The sequence below is a fragment of the Pagrus pagrus genome (genome assembly GCF_965226575.1).
Source record: "Pagrus pagrus genome assembly, chromosome: 2".
Classification (NCBI taxonomy): domain Eukaryota; kingdom Metazoa; phylum Chordata; class Actinopteri; order Spariformes; family Sparidae; genus Pagrus; species Pagrus pagrus.
The window spans coordinates 30,841,461-30,859,815 of record NC_140186.1 but is presented as its reverse complement, the minus strand read 5'-3'; the positions used below and the strand labels follow the sequence as shown (position 1 = coordinate 30,859,815).

The 18,355-nt window shown below is 40.6% G+C and overlaps 1 protein-coding gene across 5 annotated transcripts in view; it reads right to left on the bottom strand.

The window, feature by feature from the left end:
• The window catches only part of rptor (regulatory associated protein of MTOR, complex 1), a 197,297-nt gene that overhangs the window by 66,075 nt on the left and 112,867 nt on the right, over positions 1–18,355 (bottom strand). For all 5 annotated transcript variants that reach the window (XM_084342522.1, XM_084342524.1, XM_084342523.1 and 2 more), the window contains exons 11-12: positions 14,056–14,131; positions 5,626–5,727 (exon numbers count right to left, since the gene is read on the bottom strand). In XM_084342522.1, the coding sequence (XP_084198648.1) occupies positions 5,626–5,727; positions 14,056–14,131 (178 nt within the window). The remainder of the gene's footprint in view (positions 1–5,625; positions 5,728–14,055; positions 14,132–18,355) is intronic.

Sequence of the window (18,355 nt, the reverse complement as noted above, 5' to 3'; positions counted from 1 at the left end):
TGCTACCAGAAGGAGGCTGGGGGAAGACCGGGACAGGGTTACCTCCAGCTCCAAGGAAGAGCGTGGGAACATGGACATTTATGTGTGTGTGCGTGCGTGCGTGCGTGCGTATGTATGACGTACTGTAGGTGTGTGCTCTGTAAGAATAAGAAAAGCCTGCAAGCAAGATTAAATCGAAGCCTCTCCTGATCCAGGCTTTTGTTTGTCACGATTCATTTTTTCAACCCGATTCGACTTAGATGTCAGTGAATATTTTCTACACAGTCACACATGCATAAGCATATTTCATGCATGTGATTCAAATACCACATTAACATCGATGTGCCAATTCATCATAGCAGGGAGGAAAAAACAATCTCTGAGCAATGCTGTTCTCTCTCTGCATGAGTGTGTGTGTGCATATTTGTCTTCGTTGCTTATTTGTGTAACACCTTAACTCCAATCCTCCTTTAGTGCGTTGAGTAAGCACTACCCATCATCCCCCTGCGTGTATGAGCTGTGAGACACACGGTGTCATGTCATTATTGGATGCACGTCATCGACACCTGAAGGCCAGTGTGTGTGAATGTGAAAATGCTACCGTTACCGTAACATCGCAATTTAGCGATGCTGTAATCCCTATGCAGAATCTGTTAATCCCCCCTGTCTGTTGTCAAGACAACGCCACACCGTCTCTCTCCTTCCTGAGCTCTGTTGTCCTTCCTCTGCTCATTTCATTAAAGAGCATTATTGATAGAGGGCTCCCTGCTGCCCTTTTCTTGTCGCTCTTGCATCTTTCAAATGGAGCCAGATTATAATTTTGGCATCAAATTGTAAATCCTCCAAGAGTGTGTGCCCGTCTTTTAGCTTCATTCTTATGCAACTGTGTGCTTAAAAGGGTATAAAACCTGTTTATGTGTCCATCCGTTACATCAGAGAGCATGAAGTAGCCTTGAGATTACTTTGCTCTCACCGTGGAAAGCTGCATAACGTTGCATAATCTTAAAGGCTACTAGTGCTTTACATCCTTTCCTTCCATATCAGCACACACACACACACACAGCTTCACACACACACACACACACACACACACACACACCATCCAGCGCACCCCAATCAGTTTGCCTTTTCCTTGGCTTTTAACGGGTCCCGACAGAACTGCTGTATGGACGGGCTGCGGCTTGCAGTGCGCTGAGTCAGCAGGAAATTACCATTCGACACGGACAGCGGCACCACTACGCTGTGATAAAATACAACACCACAACTGTACGGCCTCACGGGATGGTGCTGGTATGAGGACGAGGTAAAGGAGGGGGGAAAAACCCCACTGCTGTAAGTCAACAGCAGAGAAACACTACAAGGTTTTTAGAAGGATTTTCACCCAAATTTAAGCATCCCAAATAAATGGACACCACTACAGGGAACACAGCAGACACTGGTCCTGTCACAGCTCTGTGGCAGGGTTGTAATGAGGAAAATCAGCCTGCAAATGCTCAGCTCAAATTAAAGGAAGAATCTTGCAGTGCTAGTTACCAGTGTCTGCTGACAGATTGAAGAAGAAGAAAAAGAAAAAGAAGAAAGAGGAGAAGAAGAAGAAGATGAAGACGGAGGAGGAGGAGGAGGAGGAGGAGGAGGAGGAAGACCAGTTGTCATTTTCACGCCCAGCACCCACATTGTACAAGTAGCAAATGTACTTGCGCCCACCTGTGCGCCCCTGGTCAGTCTTAAATTTAGGCGTTGTCAGACACACTGATGGCGGATTGCTATCTTGAGGCAGCAGAAAGCGACAGAGCCATAAACCAACAAAAAGCTGCTGTAAAGTCAAAGGCGAAGTATTTTTCCTGCTATTTAAAGAGTGCATTATTCACATAGTAAGATGCGCCTACACAGGCGGGTTCGCAACGCGTATGCACTCTGAGTTTATGATTAGAGAGGCTGCTTTCAGTTGTTTTTAATGTTTCCATGCATGCAGTCGTTTCACTGTCATCATGCAACATTTAAGCAGCAAAATTACAAGCTGTAGTTATAAAATTGACAGGAAAGAAAATTAATCTTTTAGCTTCTGAAAGAAATATGTTTAGACCGGATCTCAGGATTTATCAGGCGGAAGGCTGCTTCACTCCAAACTATTTTTATGTATGAATCTGAACTGTGTGTGTGACCTTTTGATGTGTTGAAGAAGGCAGAACATTAATTAATTAAAGTCAGGAATTTTAAATTATCAATGAAGTTTATCATCTGTTACTCATGTGCAAATGCGCATGTTAAGGGAGAGATACACATATTGTATCCACTGCTGGAGGACCGCTGCAGGTAATGTCATTAATATTTTCCACATCATAGATGTACTTCACCCCTCTCATCCCACCGTTATTGATCAGAATGACACATACAGCAATAAGACTGTCCCACCTGATCGATGGACTGCGAGCCCCGTATCACTTTCACACACAGGGGGACGTGCAGCAGCGCTCCTCCTCCTCCTTAGTTAAATAACAGTGTATTTTTTTCGTATGCAGTCAAACAGTTGTTGATGGGACAGATGATTGTGATATGGCAGGTCCAGGGTCCAGCAGCCAAGAACCACATACCTGTCCCTTAGAGAGGACAAGTGCCGCTGTTTAATAGCTATGCTTCAGGTCCTGGCACACCTGGCTCGTAAAGGGAATGGGAGAGGACACTCGGATTGGTTTCATTTATGTTCTATGCGCCTTACTTTGCTGCCAGATTATTCACATTTTAACTAGGTAAATGGACTTGGACACGCCCTAAATGCACTAGCGCCTTGCGCTTTAGACCGAGCACCATAGACCATTTAAATAGTGCTCAAAGACTCTTGGGAGGTGATGTGTGTGCTTAAGATGCTCTTGCAGCACTGAGTTTGCTCGTGCGTAATGGAGAGTGAAGCCCTTTTCAAACATGGAATCTGAAACCTTGCTTGTCCCATCTGCATGTTGCTTCTCAGGTATTCAAACACAGATCTCAATTATATAAATCATCCACAATCCCTCCATTTAAGCAACTGCCCAGTTCAAACAGCTGCAGTGCCTTACATGATATCTGGCACCTCATTAAGTAATGACCATCTTGACAGTGCAAGTGACAGTCACCACCAGTTGTGACTAACCAAAACCTCATCATAGACATAATTTATTAGTCAATAAAGAATTCTGCTGCCTGTCAGACACTAACTAAATATTTAAAAATGACAAGATGTGTAGGTGAGACAAACTTTCAGTTTTTAAGCTGTCTGGTCGGATATTCAAACCATAAGCAGTAGACATGAATAAAATCTGGATGACACTGATGGTTAATATGTTTTTTCAGGGTTATTTTTACTATCTTAATATTTCTGGGGGCATTATTTTGATAGCAGGCAGAAGAAAGGTGATGGGAAATGAGAAGAGGGAGAGGGATGACAACAGAGGATCATCAAACAGGGATGTTGTGATTATGTAGTCAGTGTTTTAAACCCAGATGTCATCGGAACGCCAATTTTTGTTCTGTTTTCTTGCATTGCGAGGAGAACACAACATGTGAAGCACAATTTTAAAGATTGATTCAATATACAAAAGAAACTCTTCGATTAGTTTACTTATTTATGAAATTTATCAAGGTCCTATTGTGCATTTAATATGGAAGACTGAATATTGTTTGTTAATGTGACAGCATTTAATTCAGACTTGAATCATATAAGTGTTACTGAAATGTTTTAAATGTTTATGGTTCAAATGTTGTAAAATTGCTGTTTCAACTTTTATTAAAAAATTACACTAACTTAAATGATTGGCAGCAATTCTAAATTAATGAATTGCATTTTTGAAAGAATTTATCCGTGTGCTGGTTTACATGCGCGGCTTCTTTTCTGTCCTCGTCTTGTATATACCTGTGTATGGAGTGAGGTAAGACCGCCCCTCCTTTACTGAGGAAATCTCTGACAACAGAAGTACATTTCAACACATTTACAAACAGAGCTCTTCATTTAAAATCTGTTGGTGAAGAGGAGACAGTTAGAATGTCTGTGCGCGAGTGTGAATAACAGAGAGACTCACTGATGCAAAACACTAGACAATGAGTGAAGAAAGCAAAAAAGCTGTTTGCATAATGTTTTCTCACATTCCACTGTTACTTTTTCTATAATCACATTTTCTGTATTTCATATTCAACACCATTCCTTTCAGTTTACTTTAGTTTGTGTCTTTTGGTCTTACTGAAATCTGTAATCACAGTTCCTAAATCCATCAGTATTGACTACTACTAAAAATGTTTTCATAGCACATACTGAATTATAATTATAATGCGGAATTATCATCAAAGATCATAGGACTGAACTGAGAGTACAAAAGAGAGAGAACATTTTGAAAAAGCTTCTGAAAAAGATCGAGCAGGCTAATAGGGTTTGAGTTTAAAAAGTTTCTGTTTGTGTTTGGGGGAGACAGAGACGCTGCATGGCCAGCAGCTCGGCTGACACAATACAACAAGATCGGCTCATTTATAAAACAGACATATGATTCATTTTAAGTATGACTTCGGAAGAAAATCACATACAGTAGTAGTTGAGTTGTTTGGCCACACTGAGCAGCAATATGTTTGGAGGTGAGAAGGTGAGGCCTTTAACTCCAAGAACACCAGACCTACTGTCAAGCATGGTGCTGGTAGTATTATGCTGTGGGGCTGTTTTGCTGCCAGTGGATCTGCTGCTCTACAGAAAGTAAATGAAATAATGAAGAAGGAGGATTATCTCCAAATTCTTCAGGAAAACCCAAAATCATCAGCAGAAGATTGGGTCTTGGGTGCAGTTGGGTGTTCCAACAGGACAATGATCCCAAACACACAGCAAAAATGGTAAAGGAATGGATATTTAAATGATGGAAAAAAAATGAACTTTTCCATGCTATTCTACAATTTTGAGTTGCACCTGTATAATACATTCATTACTGAACCGATTTTCATGAATGTATTTGTGACAGAGCAGTTTGTGCTCCTCTCATTCCATCACAAAAAAGGAGAGCTGTAGAAATCATTGGAACTGAAGACTGCCAGGATATACATGTAAACTGTTGACCATGACTGTATGTAAGGTTATTGCAGTTTGGAACACAAATACGGCAAGCCTGTGGTGAACTTTGCATGAGCTGTAGGAACAATGTGCAGCCGCAACTAACTGGCTTTCTTTGTCAACCCGCTATTTAGTCCACGGAACAATTCATGTACCTGGCTTCAGTCTCCATCGCTGTGATCTCATCTTCCAAAAAGTTTGATTTTCTCTTTTGGTTTCGAGGCCATCCCTGACTAAACCCTCATCTGTGCTGGCATTATATAAGGCGAACTCACAAGGCAGGTGCCATCAATTTCAGTTGATTTGAGATTTATTGATCACAGGTGTCTAAGTTACAGATGGGATTCTGCTCAAGCAAGGTTTTTTATGCTCACCATCTTTTATAAATTGAACGGAAACACACAAGTTCAGGTCCATCCGACTGCCCTTAATGCCTTTTTATTATATGTGTAATGTATGCTTTCATAATGACTTTCTAATGCAATCACAATTTCTGTTTTTCTTCATAAACAATATTTTTTGTATTTTGTGTGTGTGTGTGTGTGTGTGTGTGTATGTGTGTGTGTGTGTGTGTGTGTGTCATATACCTGCAGTACAATCGGGAGCTGTTCAGGAGGGTTCCTGTTCTCCACACCCATCGTCAGCCACACCTGAAATGCTGTCAGCTGCTCCGCAAAGAAAGGACTGTGCTGTGGACACAAAACACAGATTTTAAACTAAGTATGTATACACACACACACACACGCAGCAATGAGCCAGTCTGCAGTGACTAGCTTATCATATCATAAAAGTCCTGACACAATGAGCTTAGAAGTGACACTGCACTGCAGCAGCAACATAAATCTTGATCTATCATGATCACCTCCCCCCCACCTCTCTCTCTGTGCTGCCACGGCAGTTTGCCTGATTGATTGGTTGCTGGCCGCAGAGTTTTTGATCATGCCGAGTGTTAATATTGCAGCAGGAATTACGACAGCACTGTGTAGAGTGTTGATGGATGTAGAGGGGGGAAATATCAATGCTTCGCGGCTGGATGGCTAAATTAATTTGTGTATAATCAAAGCTTAATAACTCTATACACACACTCACATACTCACTGATACATGAAAGCAAATGGTGTAAAGAGGGTACAGGCCTAGCTAAGAGACTGAGCTCCTGTATTTGGTTATAATATTGCATTTTGGGAGGGAATATAAAAATACAAATATGTGGCATCTTTTAATACAAAGACCCTGTGTTTTACTGATTTGATTAATACATACTTAAAGGATAAGCTCACCCAAAAATGAAAATTCAGTCATTATCTATTTCCTATCATGCAGATGAAAAGTCAGGCAAAGTTTTGTAGTCCACAAAACATTTCTGGTGCTTCACAGCAAAACAGCATTGCAGCGTCTTCCTAAACAACTGAAGTAGATGGGGACTTGTTTTACAAAAAAACACACCAAAAAAAAAAAAAAAAGAAAAAAATCAATTAGGGATCTCGGGGCTTCTGGAGACTAGACATACACAGGACAAGCTGTATGGAGCCCCTTTATATTTTTGGAGGTTGCTTTTTGGTTTCAAAACAAGTCCCCATCTACTTCAGTTGTTTGGGAGAATGCCGCGAAGCCGTTTTGCTGTCAAGATCCAGAAATGTTTTATGGACTACAAAACTACACCTAACTTTCCATCAGCATGGGGGTTAGTAGATAGTGACTGAATTTTCATTTTTGGGTGAAATGTCCCTTTAATTCTTGCATCTTTATTATGTCTATTATGTATATAGGGTTAACCAAATTCAATATGAGAGGATACCTTTGTGTGACACCTTTTCTATACCAGATAGGATGCAATTCAATACCTGTTTTATGAACAGCCAAATCTAAGTATAAAAGTATGAAGTTACTTATCATTATATCACAGTATTTCCACAGCATTTCCTAATTATTTCCTTATGATTTTATTAATCAAATTAACACCAGAACCAAATAAGCAGCAGAAGAGAGATAAGTGGATTAACAACTTGTGGTTAATATTACAGCCTGAGGCAGCAAGAGGAAATATCTATGACTTTTGTAAATTCAATTTAGATATGACTTTTTAAATAGCTTCTAAGGGCTTTTGTTGAGGAAACACACTTTTTTTTATGCAAAACTATACAAATAAGGTGGAGGTGCATATTTCATCCCACAGTAGTGTCTGCAGTCATTCTCTCAGGCTGCATATAGACCTGAGAAGCTTCAGAACATGCAGAACACTTGCTGCAACTCAAATGAAAGTATCCACAGCTTTCCTATCAACTCCTCTATTCTCTTGTTTTTCTGCTGACGGTAAGGACATTTACAGTAAGGGAGAATGGATCACACAGTCAGGTTTGAGAGACATGCTGGTCTACGTAGGTTTCATAGCTCCAGAGACATCACACAGAAACTACTACGATTCTTGCTTCACGTAGAATTCGATATTTCTCAAACCAAGAATGATCAAAATGTGTCACTTACGACAGTACGAACAGCATTTAAAGTAGAGAGTGGAAACAAGGAATAGAAGAGGAACACCATATAAAGGACCAAATACACTACAAGTGACACTACTGTCTGTTTCACGATGAAATACATATATAAAAAAAACACTAAGGCCCTGGTCAGATCTGGCATCAACATGCGTCCTCAGGGATCGTCATGGTCCTCATAGGCTGATAACATGCTGTCTGACTTCCGTGTGGTTCACTGTAATGCCAGTGACATGTTTGGGCTTTTTTAACCTGCCAACGTAAGCAGCAGATGTTTGGAAAGACACTGTCTGTTTCAACAAATCCAACTACTGAGCTTGTAACCACAATATCCCCAGACTTCCTGAACAAATCATGAAAGTTGGTGAGTTGTTGAGTAAGAAGAAACTTTATAGACACTGTTATATGCCGTCTATGACAAACTAAATCATTCATGCCTTTTTGTAAATTTGGCATTAAATGCAACACATTGAATTGTTTCTCTCCTTGTAAATAGTGCACTGCTGTATCGGTCTGTGTGCTTCCATGTCTAAAGTGTGTTTTACCTGCCAAATTTAGCAGCTGTTTGAACACACCGTTTCAACTGATTTCATTATTTAAACTACATTTATGAGAGAAGACAACATTTTATTGTCCACTTGGTATCAGACCACTCAGGACAATGGTATCACCAGGTCTTAAGTTATAACATAAAAAATACAGGACCATTTGTGTGATTTTTTTTTTAAGGCTGATAGTGATGCTTATTTTCATTTTGAGCTGTTGGGCTTTTTATGCTCATGTGGCTCAGTGAGACATAAACATATGCTTGGAGTGTAGGGGTCTAAGGGGTGACGCAGAGGGTTAAACTACTGCCAATGCTGACTTATTATCTCAAGTAGAAAATAAAAAAAAAATTTCTGCAGCTTTAAAGTCAGTTGTGACAGAGACCAAGAAAATGAAGTAAACAGCTGAAGCCCATCAGAGAGGAATTAAAGTCTCCTGAAAGACGGAGCGACACAGAGAGGGAAAATCTCCTTTAGTAGTCCTCTGAGGCTCAATTACGCTGCCGGTAAGTGTTTTAGGCCCGAGTGCAGGAGAAACGAGAGAAGGATTGAGGATGGAAAACTGCCCCCGGGGGAGCGATGCAGAAGATGCCCACCTCCGAGGGCCAGGTGGAAGAAAGAGACGAGGCTCAGATAAAAGAGCTAACATCGGGGAAAAGCTGCTCTATGCCCATTTTGTCAGTTTTCAGACTTTTCTGATTAGTTTGCATTACAAAGCACATTTTGCTGCTCTGTGATCTGTCCAGCATCTGGTGGCATCAGCTCTCGCGCACACACACACACACACACACACACACACACTCTCTTTCTCACACAGACACAGAGGTTTTGGTGATGTATGGTGACGGACAAATGTACTGTGTTGACCAAGATATCTTACTGTACTGTAAGTCATCATCAGTTCAATCAGCCTCTCGCAGCGTGTTCCTATTACACTCAGCATCTCCATCACAGTCTCTCGCCACGTCAGTAAATATAACTATAAAGTGTGGCTGAAAGTGCAGGGGCCGCTGGTTTCAGAAACTATATTTTATTTGACACTCACAGTTGAATTATAAGACCTGACGTTTTACAATGTTATCCACTGGGAAAGAGTCTTTGAGTGTGTGTGGTTGAAAGATTAATAGAGATGCTGTAGACGCTGCTGGTGGAGGACTTGCAGTGCAAACAAGAACTGTTGATGTTTACGGGCGTCACTGGAACAAGAGCCATCCATCAATGCTAGATAAACAGTAACCGCTAACCTATACACACACTCGCAAAAACACAGTCAAATGGAGCATCCTTTCCACCTCTGATGTTAAGCTGAACAAGTCTCAATTAGGGCAGGGCAACATGGTCTTAAAGGTCCACTGAGTAAGATTTACAAGGGCATAAATGGATGGATGGATGTATTCATTAGTGTATAATCACCTAAAACGAAGACTTGTTGTGTATTTGTAATTGCTTAATACATGATTTATAAAGCATTTCATTGTGTGTTAACAGTGAAATATATATTAACTAATGTTTACTAAATATAAATGTATCATTTATCAATTATGGTTATTGCTTCATATAGTTATTAAGTGTTACCCGAGCCTTTTAGATCTACAAAGGGAGAGAGTCTGACATGTTCTACAGTAGCCCAGAACGGACAAACCAACCACTGGCTCTAGAGACGGACTTATATTTTGTTTGTTGCAATCTATAACCTGACTGCTAGATGCCACAAAATCCTACACACTGGACCAATATTTATAGTCTATATTGTGATTTGGGTCAAACTAATACAAGATTTTTGGGGCTGACGCCAATACCGATGTTAGGGAGTACAAAATTCCAATATCGATAAATTGACTGACATACACGCATTTTTTCTCAATTGTAGTTATCAAACATGAAAGCGTGAAAGCAAAGACAACAGGCAAAACACGTTTGTTTTGTTACCCTCAGTGATTCACAGACGAACGTGAATATTGTATTGGACTCATGATGACAACGTTTTGCATGTTAGAGCTTCCACGATGAGAAGTTCTTCAAGCTCAAAGGCTAGCACAGGAGCAGGTATTTAAAGTAGAACATTACTGGTGCTTTTTTTCTGATAAACACCACCTACAACTAAACTATCTGTGTTTGTACCGTATATTGAACAGAAATGTAACTCGGACAAACAAGCAGCCTAATCAGAGTCACATTTCTGCAACTGGGACATCTGTACAGTTTTGTCCAGGAATGTCTGTGAAAGTATGAAAGTATTGACCATTGAAAGTGTATATGTCCACAGTATGCTGAGGACAGTTGAGCTCTGGTCCATAAAAATATCTAATCATGTTGCTCATCTGTTGCTTTACAGGCAGAATTCAAGGACTACATTTGGAGCAATCACATCAAGTGCTGAACTCTGCCTGACACCTATTTATTTGTCGTTCTGTAGTTACTCCTTGTTTTGCGTTATCTCTAACTTGTTTGAATAAAGACTTGAAAATGATAAATGCCTTTTCTTTACACTTCCAGCATAAACACCCAACCCGTTACAGTTCTTACACTTTACATGACGCACTAATAATAATTGAGTTAGGCAAGACTCTTGTTTATTGAATTTTTTGGAACACATGTAAATAAATAACACAACAAAAATATTATACATTTTATCATTTACAATATACAATACAATTAGCATTTACAACTATATACAGGAAGGTCGTCCAGAGGTGTCTTAACTGAAAATAAACACAGATCAGTGTTGGCCAACAGGTTAGGCTGTTGATGTCGGTGCTGTCTCAATCCCCTTCTGTTTTGGCAGTGATTGTCCTGTAGAAAGAATAGCACAATTACCTATCTGACAGTAAATACAGCTTTTCAAGGAACTTGAAATTATTTTCAATTTATTATAACAACACAACTTTGGATGCATTATATGCAGTGACAAATATTCCTGACATTAACCAGAAATATCCTCTGTTACATCAGAATTGCACCATTTACAGTCATTTTATATTTACCAATTCTACTTTTTGGGGGGGTTAGCAAAATTTCACTTTCAGAGTAATTTACATAGTTTCACGGTTTTATAATTTTTACTATGCATTTTGACAGTAGTGTGTACAAGCTCTACTTTCTGGACTTTTTGTTGTACACCTTGGAGTACCTGACATAGGAGAAGGGAGTTCCAGTTTAGTGAAACTTTCAGATTACTTTACAACTTTACCTGTTCAACCCCTCAACTCCTGTGACTGAAAAGTCATAATTTCTGCAAAAATTATAATAATTACAGAAAACTGGATATGGATGGTAAACTTAATGTATTAACAGGGCATGCCGGTACATTTCAATGTGTTTACAGGACATACGGTTACATCTGAATGTGTTTATGGGGCATAGAAACAAAAACACATAGAACACAGGACTGTTGCTATGTAAAAAGAAAAGAAACAGAAGTCCGGGGTTAGACGTCTAGTTCAAAGTCTATATGAATGAACGTCACGTAAATACCATTTAATGACATGGGCTCACAAATACAATGCAAACTATATTCACAGATATGTGCAATCTTCCTATGACCGCCGAATATTGGACTTGGCCTTTCACACGTGTAGCACACAAGAATTAGTCGCCTCTCACATACAGCTCGTCTGGCTAATGTCCAGACAGCCAGGGAAGCAGTGCATGTGTGAACACTGCTATATGGATTAGATCCACAGTATGTGTAAACGTTGGCCTGTGTGAAAATGGTAACGTTGCATGTAAATATGTCTCATACGCAGTAGTCTATCATAGCTAGCTAGCTAACATTAGCTACAAGCATACAATGCTAACGATGTTAGTGTTGGGCTAATTCATACGACAGCAACATAAAGAGCTACTGTAGCTACGTTGACTACATAATGCAGAGTAATAATACATTTCCCCAACCAAAACAAACCAGCACATTACCTGTCCACAGAGACACAGCAAACATGGTGTCCGTTTTCAGGCCTTCGACTCCATCAGTTGTCCCCATCATTGAACAGCCACTGCAATGTTGACTCTCCTTTCAGCTCTTGAGCTATCAAACTTATTTTTGTTTGTAGCCTTCTCGAGTTCAGTCTTTCAAGCTGCTGTAGGTACAGCTGGTAATGAACAGTGTGGCTGTGCTTTCTCTGCCATTCTTGTCCGTGGACAATGAGCTCACTCTGCTACAGCTGCAGCAGTTCACGTGTAATGAGTGATGGGCGGAGTCAGCACAGGGTGGGCAGGTAAGGACAGGTTAATAGAAAGGTAGTCTGTCCATACAATATCTGCAGGCTGCTAAAATATCTAATGATGGCTGCTAAAATTGATTGATGAAGTTATTACAGCCCTGTCGCTGCCACAGACCATGTTTTTTTTTCCTTTTCTTCTCCAAATCATTTTATATTTTGATTGCTGTCTTGATGTTTATACAAAAAAATGCTTCTGAACAGAATTACCAACCCCAACTTTAACACCACTATTACGAAGAACATTTGACTGGGTGAAATTCGTGGCCAGTGGCAGTTATTGCAGTTAACCAAAGGAAGGGAAAGATAGACTAGACTGCTCCAATTACAGGCCAGTTTACTAAATCAGGATTACAAACTTCTCACCTCAATTTAGCTAGGACACTAGAAAATATCCTCCCAGACACTATCAATTTACACTTTTATTAGACAGAGGCAAACCCGGGACAATATCAGTCGTACCCTACACGTAATCAGTCACATAAAATAGAACAATATGGAAGCTGTCGTTCTAGGATTAGATGCCGAAAAGGTGTTTCTATATAGACTGTTGTCCAGGTTCAACTTTCATGAAAACATTGTCAAGACAGTAGAAGTCTTATAACGAACCAACAGCAAAGATGAGGATTAATGGAACATTATCAAGCTCCTTTGAATTAGAGCGAGGTTGCCGGCAAGGATGTCCCATGTCCCTGCTTCTATTTGCGATTTTTATAGAGCCAATTAGCCAGTGGACAAGACAAAATGAGAAAATACACAGAATTACAATGGCTCAAGGGGAACAGAAAATTGCTTTATTTGCAGATGACATTTTAATATACCTTGGGCGTCCAAACACCTCCTTCCCAGATTTAATCACAACCTTGACAGAATGTGGATCATTATCTGGTAACAGGCTAAATACTCACAAATCTCAAATACTGTCATTTAATTACATTCCCAGTCAATCTGTCAGTGATATGTTTCAAATAAAATAGGATTCTGAAGTGATGAGGTATCTAGGAGTGAATATTCCCCCAAAAAATCGACAAATTATATTGGTGAATTATGTTCCCTTAATTTCCGAGATTAAATCAGATCTTCTCGGTGCAGGTTAATACTCTTTCTTTCTAAGGTTGGAAGCAATAAAAATTAAAATACTACCAAGTCTTTTATATATGTTCACGATCTGAACTCCCAAATGGAACATTCTGGATAAAATGGTCTCAAGATTCATTTGGCAGGGAAAGAAACCTTGGATAAGGTTCAAGACTCTCTCAGCTATCAAATGAGAAATGAGGTTTATGCCTTCCAAATGTTAAAAAAAATACTACAGAGCAGATTACAGCCCAACAAACCTAGACTTCTACAGGTTTTTACAACTTAGACACTATATAGCACTTCCCCCAAGTTTATGTTGAGCTCCTCAAGGGTTGATTGCTCCTAGCTTTTTTTGTGATGCTATTGTTTCTTTTCTTTAGGTTTACATGGGCTGCATAGCCAGATCCTCTTTCAAATTATTATTATTATTATTATTATTTTCTTCTTACTACCATTAATTAATTAATTTTCCTTTTAAACTCCACCTTTGCTTGAGTAAACCTATAATAAGGGGCCCCCGTTGCTTACTTACCCATTTTAATAAACACTGAATGTAATTTCAATGCGATAACACACACACACACACACACACACACACACACACACACACACACACACACACACACACACACACACACACACACACACACACACACACACACACACACAAATGCTTACTCTGAAGGCGGTGCCCTCCTCAATGATGGTAGGCAGCTGAGAGAGGCAGATGTCCACGGCCAGGTCCCATGCTTGCCTGTAGAGTGGTGACACAAACACACATGCACACAAAGCACATTAGAATTTCCACACACATTATACATAACAACCACAAAACCAAAAGTTTTAAAGCCATCTCATTATGACCTGAAGCAACACTAAAGTCCTTGGTTATGGATTATGGATTTTCCCTCCCAATCCCACCACTCATTCTCCTCAGCTCGCCTTTTCTCCCTCCTGTTCTTCCCTGTGCACATACACCTCCTCAATTTCCCAGCCCACAGATCCTGGAGAGGGCAGCAAGGCACCTTTAATCCCCTTCTAAACACCTGCGTTCTCTCATGGTCATCATATCTAATTCATGGGGTTATGTAACTCACATCAAACCATATCACAGCCTCTCTGGTCTTTCTGTCTGTCTTTCTTTTCTTCCACTCTCTGGCTCCTTTTTCTTGCAGCAAATTGAGCTCAGGGCCTCGATGGGGCTTTTTCCTCTCAGTTAGCATGAGTTAGGGCTCGAGTCATGTTCCCAGTAGATGCACTGCGATGTAATGATGCTGAACGAGTGACACGGAGTTCACTATGTCTGAGACGCTTTCTGCTGCTTAAAGCTTTTCCCATTAGCTGGGAGCAGTGTAATAGAGTTGCACTCTCGTTTGACCTCACAGTGTTAAAGGAGCACCGGGTCCACTGCCATTATGTATGTGTAGCGTGCAAACATGCAGTACATTGTGTGGTTAAAGAAGCAGTCTAATTAGAAAACTAGGAAGGTGGTATGCTTGCACCATCAACAACTAAAAGTCAACAAAAGGCCGTTTATTCCAGCATTCATGTCAGCTGGTGAACGTTCCGGCTAAATGGGAGAATTTATACACTCAGCTGCTGCTGTGGCAGGCAGAACATTTAGCCTTTCAGCAAAAATGTCAACAGTGCAGAACAGACCTTACTGAATTATTAAGAACAGGTGTTACACATTATGCAGCTTTTTGCTGCCATATCAAGTCTGATTTCAGAGAAATTCAGATTGATGATGTACACATTGATTTAAACTACAATTAGCCAAAAGGATTGAAGCAAAGACATCTACTTGTATTTGTTTAAGGTGATTTATTTGTCATTATACAACAGAGGGTTGCATAAAGAAATTGTGAATCCCTTTCTTCACATTAAAAGTTCGACATCAGGTAAACACTATAAATCAACTTTGACTGTGCCTGGGCACCAAGCATCAGCGATGTCAACACAGAGTCCACCTCTCCTCATACTGCAGTAGTCCTGCGCTCTGTCAGGCTGGAACACGCTCCAACCATCAAATGCAACAGTTTCATCCGAGAAATTGTGGTGGAGACAGGTCTCTGTAAAGATGTGGGCATCTCTGATCTCATCATCTTGGGGCTCTGATTTCCCGTTGCTTGGCCAGCTTGGGTCAATTTGTCCATTTCATTGTCCTGCGACCAGACTTTAGCCAGGAGCAGCCTTAAATCCAAGATGGATTAGCATGGCTCCTATCCCGACTCTCTCCCCTCTCAGCCCTCGGATGGTCTGGCTGGTCAGGTTGGATGGTGAACGATGCCATGGACAGGAAATGTTTTTAACGTCCACTGCATTTAACCCAAAACCTGTGCTTTATTCTCCAATGCTGATAAATGTATTTCTGTCATAGATAATACATTCATTAATTATTAATATTAAGAATTATTATTCAAACTTAAATAAAATTAAAAATGTAGCCATATTTGAAGAGCTGCATCTGCATTTGCTGCTTATGGAAACTGTAAATGTACGTATGACATGGTTTGTGTATGTATTTACATTCATTACATGAAAAAAATGGATGCTGCTGCTGATTTGTGGCATGCTGCTTCTAGGTGCACGTTTCAGTGCAGTATTTGTTATTTATGTTCTGCTACAGTCAGTGCTTGTTTACAGCATGGTTTCAAAATCACTAACATACTAATTTACTAAAGGTCCAAGTGGTAATTGTTAAAGTGAAACTCTCGCCAAAAAGCAACCGAGGCTTTATTTATGATTGGGTATGAGTCAAACCTTCACGTACAAGCACACTCATGACCAAAGAGGCACTTTTAAGATTTACCGTAGTTTCGTTTTGGGGCAAGCTCATTTTGAACGGGAGTACATAGGGCATACCACGACGGCATCAAAATGTCTATTTTTAGACCACTAAGAAGGCTCCACACATCATGAAACTTTACTGGTGGCATCACCAGGGTCTCTACTGGCCATTCCAGGCAAAAAGTGTCGATCTCCGAGTGCGGCCATCATGGCCATCAAAAGCAACACTGACGTCCATGTTGTTGCTTTTGACTAACGACAGAACAACGAATTATCCGCGAATTCATCTGGAAATAAGCCCGAGGAGCGTCCCACCGTTACTCTCCGTCATGATGGCCGCACTCGGAGATCGACACTTTTTGCCTGGAATGGCGGCGGCGCGCCGAGTCCCAGTAGCTAAGCGTAAGTAGTTCAAAACCGTCTTTTTCACACACTTTGTGTACACAAACAATGTTCTTACTGCTCGTGTCATGAGTAGAGACCCTGGTGATGCTACCAGTAAAGTTTCATGATGTGTGGAGCCTTCTTAGTGGTCTAAAAATAGACATTTTGATGCCGTCGTGGTATGCCCTATGTACTCCCGTTCAAAATGAGCTTGCCCCAAAACGAAACTACGGTAAATCTTAAAAGTGCCTCTTTGGTCATGAGTGTGCTTGTACGTGAAGGTTTGACTCATACCCAATCATAAATAAAGCCTCGGTTGCTTTTTGGCGAGAGTTTCACTTTAATTGAGAGGGAAAGTAATTTGCAGATTGGGGCCTTATTAGGTTTGTTGTGTGGGAACACAAAACCTCACAACCACAGGTAATTCTAACTGATGAAGCTCTCGAGGTTTTCGATGTCTGACACACACATCATCTTTCTATCACACTGGATATTATTTTCTTCAGTGTGTCATCTACTTAGAGCTTCCCACGTGATGATAAAAAGGTGCCACTGAATGTCTTTATACTCCTTCCATGTCTCGCCTTTTGTTAAATCCCTTTGTAAAGTCAGTATAATGCTGATTTTGATTATATAATCTCCTATCTTTGTTTATGAGACCCAGTATTAGTTTGTGCCTTTGGTTTCAATTATTATCTGTCTGTTTCTTTTGTTTCATTATGTCTCATATTTCTCTTTAATACCCCATCACAACTTGACCGCACAAAAAATGATTTCTAAGAGATTTATAGAGCCGCATGCTGAAGAATGATCTCATCTTTTTCATCCTCATTTTGTATTTTTTAGGTGATCTCAAGTTAGCTACAATTGTAAAAAAAGCTCTATCTTGCATTATCTTGTAATCAAAGGAAATATTTGAGGGGCAAATAAACTTTTTGGTCCTAATATACAAACATTAATAGGGGTGTTTTTCTAGGTTTCATAACTTGAAGCGCTGAGAGTCTGAGTGGAGATTTTGCCAACAAATATCTCTCCCCGCTGTTGTTTATGTAATCCAACACCGAGGAAACAAGCAGATAGAGCATTCTAATCCACGAAGACACGCTCGCAGGGAGGAGGCTGCTGCACCGTGTGAGATGACAGCGTTAACTCACACGATGCCTGCCAATATGAATGAGTAACTCATCACCAAATCCTGTGTGTGTGTCTGTGTGAGAAAGAGAGGGTGTGTGTGTGTGTGTGTGTGTGTGCGTGCGTGCGTGCGTGTGACAAGGGGACAGCCGAAAACAACAGAGGAGTGTATGGGACCAGTTGGCGGCTGACTAAGCTCTTTTTTCCTGTTGCCTGCAGAGTGGCGCGGCGACGCACACTCACACAAACACAGTAGACGCACACCCGCACACACTCCCACACTGAAACTACCCACAGGGGAGTCATCAGCCTTGGGTTTATCTGCTCTCCCCTATTCTGCTCCATTTGAATAACAATTGCTGTTTGTGTTGGGGCACCAACATCAATCAACGAGCCCCCAAACTGCTTAATTCCCCCTCTCCATCCCCCCTCCCCATCTATGCTGATCCCAACTTTTATTTTTCCACTCGCCTTTTATCTCTGGCACTTCCATTTTTTATCGTTCTCTCAGTCTCGTTTCCTACACTCTTAAAGCACCTTTCTGTCGTTATTCTGTCCTCCTTAATACTGCATGCGCTGCTGCGAAACAAAGTGCAACTCCCAATTTCTTTGGCAGTAAACAGCGCAATATACCCCCAATCTAAAATAATAGGCCGCTACGAGCGAGAAAGAA